The sequence below is a fragment of the Sminthopsis crassicaudata genome, chromosome 4 (genome assembly GCF_048593235.1).
Source record: "Sminthopsis crassicaudata isolate SCR6 chromosome 4, ASM4859323v1, whole genome shotgun sequence".
NCBI lineage: Eukaryota > Metazoa > Chordata > Mammalia > Dasyuromorphia > Dasyuridae > Sminthopsis > Sminthopsis crassicaudata.
This window is the reverse complement of record NC_133620.1, coordinates 198550179-198563928: the sequence shown is the minus strand read 5'-3', so window position 1 is coordinate 198563928 and position 13750 is coordinate 198550179. Positions and strand designations below refer to the sequence as shown.

The 13750-nt window shown below is 38.2% G+C and overlaps 1 protein-coding gene and 1 long non-coding RNA gene across 3 annotated transcripts in view; one reads left to right on the top strand and one right to left on the bottom strand.

Moving 5' to 3' along the window:
- The window catches only part of CRYBG1 (crystallin beta-gamma domain containing 1), a 252229-nt gene that overhangs the window by 170588 nt on the left and 67891 nt on the right, over positions 1–13750 (top strand). For both annotated transcript variants that reach the window (XM_074310169.1, XM_074310170.1), the window contains one exon: positions 4137–5806. In XM_074310169.1, coding sequence (XP_074166270.1) covers positions 4137–5806 — 1670 coding nt within the window. The remainder of the gene's footprint in view (positions 1–4136; positions 5807–13750) is intronic.
- LOC141566112 (uncharacterized) lies at positions 3754–5526 on the bottom strand. Its single transcript, XR_012489237.1, has 2 exons — positions 5389–5526; positions 3754–5273 (listed from the first exon to the last, which is right to left on the bottom strand). It is a non-coding gene; the product is annotated as an uncharacterized LOC141566112 (long non-coding RNA).

The window sequence follows — 13750 nt, the reverse complement described above, 5'->3', positions numbered from 1 at the left end:
TCATATAATCTTCACCCTAGGCTGAGATCCAGTTCTCCTATTCCACATTACCAATTTCCTGATAGACATCTTCATGGGTATCTCAAATTTTACATATTCAAAACAGTGTTCATTCCCCCCCCCCAGAACTGCATATGCCTTATAAATGGGGACACAGACAAAAAGGGTAATGTTAGTCCTCCTGTGTTAAATTTTATCTCTAAAAATATAAAACTTGGGGCAGGTAGGTGGTGCAGTGGATAGAGCACCAGACTTGAAGTCAGGAGGACCCGAGTTTAAATCTGGTCTCAGACACTTAACACTTCCTGTGGTGACCCTGAGCAAGTCACTTAACCCCAATTGCCTCAGCAAAAAAAGAAAGAAAAAGAAAAAGAAACATATATATATAAAACTTTATATACTAGATTCACAGGTTTATAGATGATCCTTTCATATAGACAATCATTTTTTTGTGGAAATGTTTGTTCTTTCTGATGTTAATCCAATTCATAATTTAAAAAATGGAAACCAATTTTTAAAAAATAACCTACACTTTCTCTTAATTTTCCTGTCTTATTGAGGATACCATCATCCTTTCAGTTCACTGAAGTCTGCAAGCTTGGGGTCATCCTTTTTTAAAAAAATTTTTTTTATTTAATATTTTTATTTTCTACAGTTACATGTTAAATAAATTTTTTTTTACATTTGTTTCTGTAACTTTGAGTTCCAGATTCTCTCCATCCTCCTCACCCTTAAGAAGTTACATTTGAATTTATACAAAACATTTCCATAAAAGTCATATTGTGAAAGAAAACATAGATTTCCCCCCTCCAAAGAAACAACCCTCAAAATAAAGCAAAATAAAATAAAGAGTGTGCTTCAATCTGTATTCAGACACAATCAGTTCTTTTTCTGAGTATGGATAGCATTTTTCATCTTAAGTTAACAGTGTTAAATCATCACATTGCTGAGAATAGCAAGGCCATTTGTACCAGTTATCCCTCAAAATTGCTATTATTTTGTACATAGTACCTTTCACTTTTCTTTTCTTTCTTTTTTTGTTTTTGTTTTTGTTTTCTATTCAGGCTATATTGGGATTACTTTGGATTACCAAATCTTTGCCAAGAAAATGCTAGCTGGGATCATGGACAGTAGTACCTGACTGAAAAACTGCTAAACAAAAACAACAATTTTGTTTGTACAAGTTGGTTCCATGATTTTTACCCCCATTAGCCAGTGAGTTAAGAATAAAGACTAAATTTTTTTTTCCTTTCTCTTTATCCCCAGCATTTAAATACAGGGGCTGGCATATAGGCATTTAAACATGCCTTTTGACTTGACAAATTGGAGTGGTAACTTTTTGAATTGCTTTTATTAACTATAGGGAAAAAAATTTAAAAATTGGAGAGGAGGGAGGTAAATTAAAAACTTCACTATTCAGGCTAATGTAAAACCATAATTTTTTATAGCTGGAAAAATCTTTGGCCATCTTGTCAAAATTCTGTATTTTATTGCAAAAACAACAACAACAAAAAGTCAGGATCAGAGAAATTAAGGGACATGTCCAAGATCACACAGATAACATTGGTAGAGCTAGGATTTGGCTGCAGGTGCTCTGATTTCCAATACAGAATTCTTCTCCCCCTCCCCCCCATTTTCCCTTTTATGTCAGACACTATATTAAACTTTAGGGAATGGAAAGATAAGGAACAACTCCTATTGTTCTTAATCTCCCTGTTTCATCTCTCCACCTCTTCCCCCACATTAAAACCCAGTTCCTAGAATACACTTCTTCCTCCACTCTGCTTTTTGGCATGCCCTTTTCCCAGTTTCCTCTGCGTTCAGGGTTCAGTTCAAACACCACCTCCTATTTATTTCTCCAATTGCCTGACTTCCCCCTTCTCCCAAATTGCGTTTAATTTTTTTTGCATATATTTTGTAAATTACCTGTATATGTGTTTTTCCTCCCAACTAGAATGTAAGCTCCATGAAGGTAGGGACCCCATTCATTTATATCCCTGATTCCTAAATGTATAGTAGGCACTTAATGAAATGATTTCAGTTTAATTGTATTTAGCCACATATAACTGAGGATGAATGTAATCAACTCTAGTATTGGTTTCTTCTTTAGCTTGTTCTCCGTTTGGCTGTTTCTCCATTCAGAGCTAAAGGTGTGCAAGGTTTTGCAAGAGTGAATGTTGAAAACTATCTTTGCATGTATTTTGGAAAATAAAGTTATTATTATTTTTTTAAAAGTAGGCTTCCTCAAGTAGAAAAAAAAATTAAGAAGTATCTAATCTAAGACTTAAGGGTGCAGAAACCTCGGAAATTTAACCTGGAGGTGAAGGACGTCTGTATTGTTCGCAGACCTCCACCAGAAAGGGGGGGTAGGAGTGGTTTGGGGTAGAGGGGAAGGAGGAAAGGAAAAAAAAAAGAAGCAGGTTGATAGTATTTACTTTGGGGATAGCCCATTGCTGGCCAAGCTAAATCTAACACGACAGCCTTCTCTTACTCCTTTAGTCCCAGTTTTCAGCCTAAAGTCTATGAGTTTTCCCCTAGGAGGGGCGAGCACACCACTTCAGAAGGAGATAGATCTGTTTCTGCATCTTCATCCTTTGCTCCCCTCCTGGCCCCGCCCCACCTTTCCTCTGTTTTCGGGTGGCTTTGCCGCCATCTAGGAAGCTGCAAACTGTCTGATCGGAGACTATTTATTTAAAACCACCTGGCTTCCAGGGATCCCGCCCCACCTGCACCCTCTCCACCCTCTTCTCCTCCCTTCTCGACTCGCCAGCAGTTTGCGACCGTTGTGCTGCAGGCTGCTCAGGCTCAGGTTTCTTTCAGTCTGCACACGTGCTGCAGCCTGCATTTGCCCTAAGTGCACATTCTCTTCTCGATTCAGCCCCTCCCTTCCTTGGGTGAGGTTTTTTTTTTTTTTTTAATTTTTTTTTGGGGGGGTGTTCTGCTTTTTGGCCTTCTGCCACTCTTGGACCCTATTTGTCTCCCAGTTTGAGGCTGGGACCAGGTGACTCATTCCTCCCCCCCTAAAGGAACACCTTTAGGGATGCAGCTAAGCCCCTGCCCTTCCTTATCAGTCCTAGAGAAGGAATGTAGAATTGAGGACTGCTAGCCCCTGGGCACAGGCGAACTTTTCCTGCCAGCTTTTTCTCTAGTCCTTTTGCCCACTTCCAGGAGGGCAGTTGTGGGCGTGTGAGGAAAAATTTACAGAGCTAATTTGTGCTTGCTTTCAGGCCTCAGTAAAATAAGTTGGTGCATCATGAAAGCTAATATTTGAAGTGAACGCTTGCTTTTGGTTAGGATTGTTTGGCCCAGTTCTTGGGAGAGAGATTGCATTTGGTTTTTTAGCTAGTAGTTAACAGTATAAGAAGTTCTAAGTTTATAGGTCGGGTGGAGGCCAGGTGGTTATTTCCAGAGTTTTTATCTTCTAAATTACAGGTCACTAAATTAAAATGACTCCTCTCTATTACCCAGGTAGAAGACCATACAGTACACTTATCCCTCTTTTTTTCTTTTTTATTATTAAAGCTTTTTGTTTTCTAAACATGCTTAGGTAATTTAACATTCACTCCCAAAAGGCCCTGTGTTCCAAATTTTTTCTCTTCCTTGCCCTCACACTTTTCCCTAGACAGCAAGTAACCGAATATATTTAACCCCCTATTTCTACCTTGAAAATCCACTAAGATGATATTTAGATTATATTGTTTTAGATAAGTTAATGTAATATTTTTTCTTTACAAAAATGATTGGGAAGTGTACAGATTTTTTTCTTATTTTATTTTACTTCACACACCTTTCTTTATAAATCATGTTAGGAGAGAAAAATCAGAACAAAAGGGAAAAATTACCAGAGGAAAATAAAAGCAGAAAAGAAGTGAACATAGCATGTGTGGAACTATACAAATTATACTCACATTAGATTTTCAAAAGTTTAAGAAATATTAAAGAATACATATTTGTGAAATGGTTCTCACTTGTGGTGTGATGAGGCAGATTTAGGATAAAGTACAGGTATTACATTTTTCTAGAGGAGATTACTGTATTTTAATAAATCTTTTGGTTTTAGGTGATGCTATCAGGGAATGAATGGAGTAAAAAAGGGATAATCCTGAGGTTAATTTCTCTCTGTGTGTCTTTTTCAGTCCAGAGCACAACCACCAGAAGAGAATAAGAGGAAACCAGTTTTGGGGAAACTTGGAAACCTATTCACTGCTGGGAGAAGGCGGAATACCAGGAATGGATCTGAGGGTTCTACAAATTCAGCTCCTAAATTAGTTTCCCCTTCTAAGCTGTCAGAAAAAGAGAAGGAAAAAAATAAATCTGGCATTCAATCAAAAAATCCAGATGGATCTGTAGAGAGCTCATCTACAGAAAAAACACATGAGCCAGGGAATGACCATGCAGAGGACCAGAGCCAAACAAACTCTCTTGATGCTGAGCTGTCATCTTGCTTGAGCAACAGTGAAACAGTGGCTGTACAACTCTGTGATGAAAGTGATTCATCCAAATTAGAACCTTCAGAGCAAGAAAGAGACACTTTCCCAGATCCCACAGCTACTGCCAAGGACCTGCCTTCCAATCCAGAATTTTCCTCTAGGCAAGAGAACTCAGAGATCCTTGCTCCCAGTTTGGAGAAACTTTCAGGCAGTAGTCACTCAAGCGAGGAGGATAAAAGGTGTCTAGCCAATGGCTCTCCAGAAGACTCAAACAACCATCCACCTGAAAACTCGTTCATTTTAACCAGCTTACCAAAAGAGCTGGGTGGAAATTGCCTAAGTAATTTGCAGATTGAGAGCAGAGACAGTAAACCTGAGTTTTCGCATGCAATCTCAAAGGCTGTGCCATGTGCTTCAGATTCCAAAACCAACGAGCGAGCACACCCAGCTAAAGTTTTAACTTTGGATATTTATCTGAGGAAGACGGAGGAGGTGTCCCCCGTGGATGAACCAGTGGTTGTTTCTCTAGCGGAAGAAGATTGCAGTGATTCTGAGGAGATGGAAAAGCGGTCTAATGGCAGAAGGTCAGGGAGGAGGAGAAAATCTCAGAAATCGACTGACGCACTCAACGGAGATAAAGTTCCGGTTGAGACTGTTATAAGTGAAGACTCCGTATTTGCTGAGGATGCCTCACCCGCTGCAGCGGCAGAAAAAGTCTCTGGGGAGAAGAAAGTAAAATCGCCGCAGGCAGGAGCTGGAGCAGCAGGAGCAGCTGCTGCGGCTTTACCTGAAAGGAGCGCTTTGGGATCTAGCAACTCGGAGTCCAAGGCAGGGGCTGCACACCTGAAAGGACACGCGAAAGGAGACTCGGACAAAGGCAGGCAGCCCCAGCTCCCCTCCACTTCCCCTACCAAAAGGAAGAGCAGAAGCCGTCTGCCTGAAGCTAGCCCCCTCTCACCTCCTGGCGGCTCCAAAAATCAAGGCAAAGATTCTCCTCCTAAAAAGCAATCCGGGGCGGCCCCCGACGGGAATTCCGCTAATACATCCAAGGCACCCTCAGCAGGAGAAAAGTCAGCGCCCGCAGCTGGAGAAAAGGCAGCGGCCGCCGCTGGACTGGGTAATGAGAACGGGGAGGAAGGGGCGGTGGCAGCCAAGGTTATTCCTCGCGAGCTCCCCGTAAAGAGCAGCACGTTGCTGCCCGAAATCCGCCCTGAGCACAAGAGAAGCTCTTTCCTCAACCACTTGGATGGCAGAGCCGAGGGGGGCAGAAACAGAGGCGAGCTAACGAGATTGCCAGCCAGCTCTGACCCTGACAACTGCAAACACAGAAACCACTTGGGTGCTGCCCGAGCAACTGTAACCACTAAAATTAATCTGTAAGTAACTGCACAATTGAGCTAGCCTTCTGCTGCTCACGGAAGTGCCCTGCTGTGTGAATGGGATTGTTGTGGGTGTTGGGGATGAGGTGAAGGGATTGAGCTACACTTGGGGACAGTGAAAGGAATTTACATTTTAGTTCAATGACTTAAATTTGAATTTAAGAAAGTGACAGGCCAGCGTGCAGTTAGACCCGAAGGAGGAAATGAGGTTTTTTTTTTTTTTAGCATGTTTTAAGATTCGTTTAGCAAATTAAAGTGTCATGACTTTTTTTTTTCCCTCGGTGGATTGTTTTCTCTCACAAATTTGCCCGAGATACGCTTGAGAATTTAAATCAAGTACACAGAAACAAAAGCACATGAACTTTCTGTTTACCCTGTCCCACACCTTGCCAGGTACAGACGGGCTTGGTAAGTCAATTACAGCAACGTTTTCCAAACTTAGTGAAAACTGAACTATGATTAATTTGTATAATAAAGCCATTTTTTTTGACATTAGAATTCTCTTGGACTCATAATTAAGAAAGCACAGAGCCTTTGAAAATTAAGAATCTTGATGCTATTTCCATTCAGTATATATTTCCTGAGTGCCTACTATGTGTAGTTCAAGATCCTTGGGTTTGCAGTGAATCATCTCTTAACCTTCTTTTATTACCATCTTGGAATAAAATTGCTTAGTCATTTCTCTCCCTCTTTAGTCTTAGATATCTGGGCTATATGGCCTACAGGCAGGTTGAAAAATTTTCTTCAGTAACCAGATGAGAGATTTGTACCAGTCTCCCATTATTACTTAAAAAGATTTGATAAGTAAAACTTATAGATTGGAATCATAGGAGTTGAGGGCCCTAAGGGACCCTACTTCATCACCTCCAAAGGCAACACATTCTACCGATACAAAGTTTTGCTCAAAATTGAGCCTAAATTGACATCTTGGAAACTTTTACCCTTTGTTCCTCATCTTCCCACTGTTATACTAAACAAATAAGCCTGATCCCCCCTCTACATTGCTCCTGAACACAGGTACCATGTTCTACCTTGATAGATGGAATTTAGGACTCTACTAGTTTTATTCATTCAACACAACTTTTAAATTCAGCACACTTTGTATTGAAATTTACAAAAACATATGAGACACTTATGGACAAATAATACCCAGCATTTCTGTGACAGGATTGTGCTAGGTGCTAAGAATAGAAATATTAAAGTGAAATATTTCCAGCCCTTAAGGCATTTACATTCATTAGGGAGATAGAATACATTTGTGGATAAATAAATACACTATGTAAACAAAATGAGTAGAGAGTAATTTGAGAGGGATACTAATAAGTGAAGGGGATCAAGAGCATCCTCTTGAAGGAGGTAGTGAATTGAGTCTTGAAGGGAACTAGAGATTCTCAGAGCAGATGTGAAGAGAGAACATTGTAGGTGTGAGGGATAGCTAAAACAAAGTCATGGAGGTGGGAGTATCATGGGGAGAAGGCTTATTACAGGTAGGCGTGCTATAATAAGGAAGTGAGTAATGTTTAATCAGCCTTCAAAGATAGGTAGGTCATATTGGAAAAGGCCTTCCCAGTCAAAAAGGAGTTTATACTTTTTTTTCTAAAAAACTCCAAAAAGGCTGAAGCTTCTTGAGCAGAGAAGTGATGTTAGGGCTTTAGGAATGTTGATTTGGCAGTTATGTGGAAGATGAGAGACTGGAAGCAAGAAGTACCATTGAGAAGTCTATTGCATTAATTCTAGTAAGAAGTGATTAGAACCTGAATAGCATGGTTTTGGTTTGAACAGAGCAAGGTCCATTGAGGAGATGGAATGGCTCAGACTATTGAATATTTGGTAGAAGTGGAGAAAAAGGAAGTGAGGATGATTTCTTAGTTGAACTGCATAATTAGAAGAATGGTAAGGTCCTCAACAGAAAAGAAGAAATGAAAAATAATAATTATGTAAGACAGTATTTGAATATTATAGATTAGTTCCAGTCTTAAAAGATGATCATGACCTAGATAGGTAGGCAAGCAGGGAAGTCATTAGGCAACAGATTTATTATAGCTAAAAGATTACTTTTAGTGAAACTAAATGAGACCCCCTAAATCAGTGCAAAAAAATTATCAATGAACATTTAAAAAAAATCTCTTGAGTCCTACCATTTCAATAAACAAATATGATACATATATTAAATAATACAATTATTATTTACAAAAGCTTGTTCTTTCTTATTTCCCACATCTTGTCCAAGTACTATTGGTTCTATTTCCACAATGTAGCTGACATCTCTTCCTTCCTCTCCTTTCAGAGAACCAGCTCCCACTCTAGTTTACACCCATATTACTGAATTTGAACCAGGGTTCAAATCCTGCCACTGCTACCAGTGCGATTTAGGGCAGGTTAATTAATGTCTGGTGGCCTCAATTTATTCATGAAAAAATGAGGAGATTGGCCTAGATTACCTCTAAAATTTCTTCCAGTTCTTAATCTATAATCCTAAAAGTCTGTGATCCATTGGACCATTTTGAACATTTCTTTCAGTTTCATCTTCCCCACTTTCACCACCCACTACACACAAAATTATGATACTTTCCTAAAAGTGTTTCCCCTGTACTTCTTTAACTCTTAACCTCAATTAATTTTGGTTCTCTTCATTAAGTACCTATTATGTGGAATCATTGAGCCAAGCACTAGCATATGTAAAAATGAAAAGTGGCATAATCCCTGATTTCCAGTAGTTTACAAATTTTTAGGAGAATTAGACTCACATACAGATAAATATGATGGGTGGTAGAATTATTGGAGGAGGAGGAGGAGAAATCAAAAGTAAGGGAGAGTTCAGTTTGAGCTGGGGATATTGGAAAGTTTTCATAGAATGTCACTGGAGCTGTGCCTTGAAGAAAGATTACACAAGTGGGCAATGGATCTAAGCCATGAAGGTTGTTAGCCCGTGTGAATGGATAGAGGCAGAATAGGGATTAGAATTGTCTGGCTGTCTGGAACCTAGAATCCCTGAAGGAAAATGGTGCAAAATAAGGTAGGAAAAATAAATTGGAATGAGATTATGATTGGACTTCCTTAAGAGCCAGGAGTAAGATTTTTGTATGATCATAGAATACCATTGAAGATTTTTGAGCAAAGTATTGTTTTTACCAGATTTGTGCAACAACAATAATAATAATTTTACCTAGCATTTTAAAGTTTGCAAAGTACTTAAAAGGTGTTACCTCATTTTATCCTCAAAAACAAACAAACAAAAAATCTGGAGAATTAGATGTTATTATTATCTTCATTTTACAGATGGGGAAGCTGGGGCAGACAGAGATTAAGTGTTTCTTCCAGGGCCATATTCAGTATCTGAGACCAGAACTGAAAATATGATTTTAGGCCCAGTACTCTATCCCCATTATTGTATTAGGAAGAATATTTTGGTAGATGTATGGAGGATGGGATTGGAGAGAGGAAAAAACTAGGAGTCAGGGAGCCCAATTAAGAGGCTTTCATCCTCCAAATTGCATGTTTGCTGATAACTTTTGTTTTCATATTATCATTTATCATTATATCCCTCTGTTCTCCTCCACCCAGAGAGTCATCCTTCTTAGGGATAAGGGACTTGACTTGTGATTTTATTAGCATAGGTAACTCCCATATGGTGAAACTTACCTGTGGAGGTCAGCACCTTTTTTGTAACTTATAATCATAGCTGGAACATTGAAAGATTTACCCAGAAGCACCCAGCCAGTATATGCTGAAGGCAGGTTTTTGAACCTAGATATACTTCTCCATTCATTATCATCTACTCTATAATAAAGAGTTTAAAAAAAAAAAAAGAGAAGTTCAGTTAAATTAACTCCTATCAGACTAGTCTGATAGATTTGGTATTCCATATCTGTAGCTCCTCATCTCAACAAAGAAAGGAGGAAGACAAGTTCTTTTATCTGTTTAGGGCCAAACTTGGGCAGTATAATCACATACTGTTCAGTTTAGATTTTTTTTTTTTGTTTTTTATTTTTCCTCTATTTACCTTGCTGGCATGATTTTGTTTCCTTTTACATGACTTCCTCAGTCTTCCCATGCTTTTGTATTTTTCATATTTGTTTCTTATAGGAGAGTAAAATTCAATTATGCTCATATTCCATAATTTATTATTTATTCTAAGTCAAACTTTTATAAAGTCAAAAATACTTAATGGCTTCTACTTTTTAACTACCTACTCAATTTTTACTCATCTGCTTTTGTCCCATCAGATTCCTAATGAATGGCCCTTTTATTTCCAAATCCAGTGACTTTCTTATCAGGATTCTTTCTCTTTCACCTTAATTTCAGGGCAGCATTTTTGATATCATGATCTAGATTAACTTCCTATGAGTTTATTGTCCCTTGTGCAGTGCCCATGCCAATGCAATGTCATGATTATCTCCTATATATTTTTCCTATCTCCTTTGTTAAATCCTCACCCTTCACCTGCCCATTAATGATTCTTTTCATTGCTTTTTTTTTTTTTTCCTTTCTGCACTTTCTTCCCTTGGCCATCTTGCTCATTTCTGTGGGTTCTATTAATTTCTTTTCTGAAGTATTTGTCGTTTAGTTGTTTCAGTCATGTCCAACTCCTTATGTCTCTTTTTGAGGTTTTCTTGGCAAGGATACTGGGATGGTTTGCCATTTCTTTTTTTTAGCTCATTTTATTGATGGGGAAACTGAGGCAAGCAAGGTCACAGAGATAGTAAGTATATTAGATCAGATTTGAGCTTAGGAGGATGAGTCTTCATAACTTTAAACCTTGCACTCTATCCACCAAACCTCCTAGCTGCCGCTTTCTGAAGATGGATCTGAAATTATGTCTTTATCTTATAACCTTTCTTCTGAGCTCTATATACATCCTGCTAGTTGTTAGAATATTTGAAGATCTATGGGTTCTTGAAATTCAACATATCCAAAACTAAGTTGTATTCCTTCACCAAACCTTAAAGTCTTCCTCTCTTCTTTATTTACTGGTTTCTCTTTATGTATTATAATACTCCTAGAAAGCCAGGCTCATAAACTCTGAGATATCTTTGATTCTTTTTTTTTCTTCCCCTCATCTACTACAAACAATCAGATATCAAGTGCTTTTGATTCTACTTGTATTATCATTCACATCTGACTCTTCATTTCTGTTTCTACAGAAATCATGAAGCTCAGGCTTTTTTTTTTTTTTTGTGGAGAAAATTATACTAATTATGCCTTTATGTCCAGATCATTGATAGAAATGTTAAATAGCACAAGGAAGCTTGGTGGATAGCATCCAGGACTTAGAATCAGGAAAGCCTATCCTCAAATACTGCCTCAGATACTTCCTGGCTGTGTGTGACTCCAGTTAAGTCATTTACCTTCTCCCAGATTCAATTTCTTCATTTGAAAATAGGGATGATAACAGCACCTACTTCTCCAGGGTGTTGTGAAGATCAAATGAGATGATACTGTATGCCTAATACTTTACAAACTATGAAGCACTTCTGTGCAAATGCTAATTGCTATTGTTTTTACTATTATTTTAACACAAGGCGAAGTACAGATTTTCTGAGCATACCAGATTTCCTAAGTTTACCTCACTGCCAAATTGATATTGAACTCTTCTATTGTGCCTATTCATCCAGTGCCAAAATCTATATAATTGCATTACTGTCTATCCTATATCACTTAATATTTTCCATAAAAATAAATATGACATACTTTATTAAGTGATTTTCTAAAATGTAGGTGAACTATAGTTAGAATATCCTTCTGACCTATTCATTTAGTAAACTTTGGAAAAAAAGGAAATGAACTTAGACTGGTATGACTTATTGATGATGAAATCAGGCTGGTTCATTGTAGCAACCATTTCCTTTCCTAGGTATTTACTTATTTCCTTAGTGATTCATTTTAGACCTTCCCCAGAACTGAAGTCAAGCTCACTAATCATAGTTTTCAAGCTCTGTTTGTTTGTTCTCTCCCCTTTTCTGAAGAATTTTTTTGCTTACCAGATTAAGTATAGCATTTAAATCTCTCCAATTTATCTTTCCAGCCACATTTCATAGTACTTTCATTCTATTTAATAGCCATTCTTCTGCTCTTTGCTATGTCTTTATCCATCTCCTATCATCCCCATCATTAGGCTGGACTCTCTTCCTCCTTTCTTCATTCAAGTCTATGTCCTTATCTCTTATCATCCCCATTCCTACTCTTTTCCTCCTATCTCCATTCAAATTTGTCTTTATCCACCTCCTGTCATCTCCAAACTGAGAATAGAGTGTCTTCCTCCTTTCTCCATTCAGGTCTGTCTTTATCTGTCATTTGTCATCCCCATCCGTAAAATGGACTCTCTTCTCCCTTTCTCCATTTAAGTCTTTCCCTTCTACAATGCCAAGCTCAAGCATCATCCTTCTTCAACATAACTCCTCTGTTGGTTTTTCTAGCTATCTCCCTGCCCTGTTCTCCCCTGGCCAAAAGTGTTCATAGGCCTAGAATTGCAATAGAAATTGGAGATAATTTAGTCCAGATCAGTTATTTTATAGGTGAAGAAACAGAAAGTTGGAGAGATTAAGTTGCATTATTCAAAGATGCCAGACTGATCAGTGGCAGGCCTAACCTGGAACTTGGGTTTTCAAACTCAAGTTTCTTTCTACTCTGTCACCATTGACCTTTCTCTTCTCAGATTTCTTGTAGAACTTTACCTGGTTTTGCCTTTTACATTTATTGAACCTAATCTCACACCTGAGCATCTAGCCCAGAAAACTTTGTATGTGGGACTTGCTTAATTAATACATGTTTCTTAAAATGAATGGAACTGAGTAACTATTTGCTTTCTTAAGTGTGCTATAGAGTAGGAGTCCTGTTTGGTGAATTGTGAAAGGAAAAGTTTCTTAATGAATAACTCAAATTATCTCACCAGCTGTGGACTGTGAGACCTTTGACTCAGTCACTATTTGTTTTGTAGCAGCGTCAGAGAGGTAGTCTCTGTGAATGATGCCCATTATTTAAAGAACAGTAGGACTGAATAGTCAGTATAAAGCTATAGGAAAACTTCCTGAGGCCATTCAGGAAGCACACTTACCTCTCTTCCAGTAACAGCAGTCTATCAAAAAAAACCTGGAAATGTTCAACCTGATTAGAGGGTAAAGGATTGCTATGGTATAGGAACTCCCTCTCCTTGGCACCTCCTTTGTAATTTTCTTGGAGCAATGAGAGGTTAAGTGACTTTCCCAGCAGTCCACAACCAGTATATGTTAGACATGAGACTTAACTAAGTCTTAGCTCCAAGCTTGGTTCTCTGTAACTCCAAGCTGCCTTTATGGAAGGGAAAGGATTTTATAAATTTATAGAATTTTAAGCCTGGAAGGGATCATCTAGGCCAACCTCCCATATTACAGATGAGGAGACTAAGATCTAAAATATCACCTACCCAAGTTCCTCCACCTAGTTAGTGGCAGAGCTGGAATTGGAGTTTAGATCTCCTGATGGTTCTGGCTCAGTGTTCCTTCCAACATACCACAGTCAAATTTATTCCATGTAATATTTCTCATTAATAAAATTTTTAAGCTAAAAGAGGTTACTGTTTTAATACATGTTTCTTTTCACTTTATGCTTCCCAACTTATGGTTTTTTAAAAAATTAATATCCATTTCTAATGATCTGTTCCATTTCAACTTAATACATATTTACTTAATCTTACCTTAATGAATATAGTACTGAGCCTGTAGTCAGAAGAGTTCAAATCCTATTTCAGACACTAACTGGGTCACCTAGGTAAATTGTTTAACTTCTACCTGCCTCACTTTTCTTAACTGTAAAACAGCAAAACTATTGCTTTTAGGATCAAGTATAAACTCTTCTATCTTTTAAAGTGCTTTGGGATTTGTCCCCGACTTACCTTTCTTGCCTTGTATATATCACTCGTCATTCTTCACTCTGCTGTGAAGGCAGCCTAAATTTCTTGTTTTT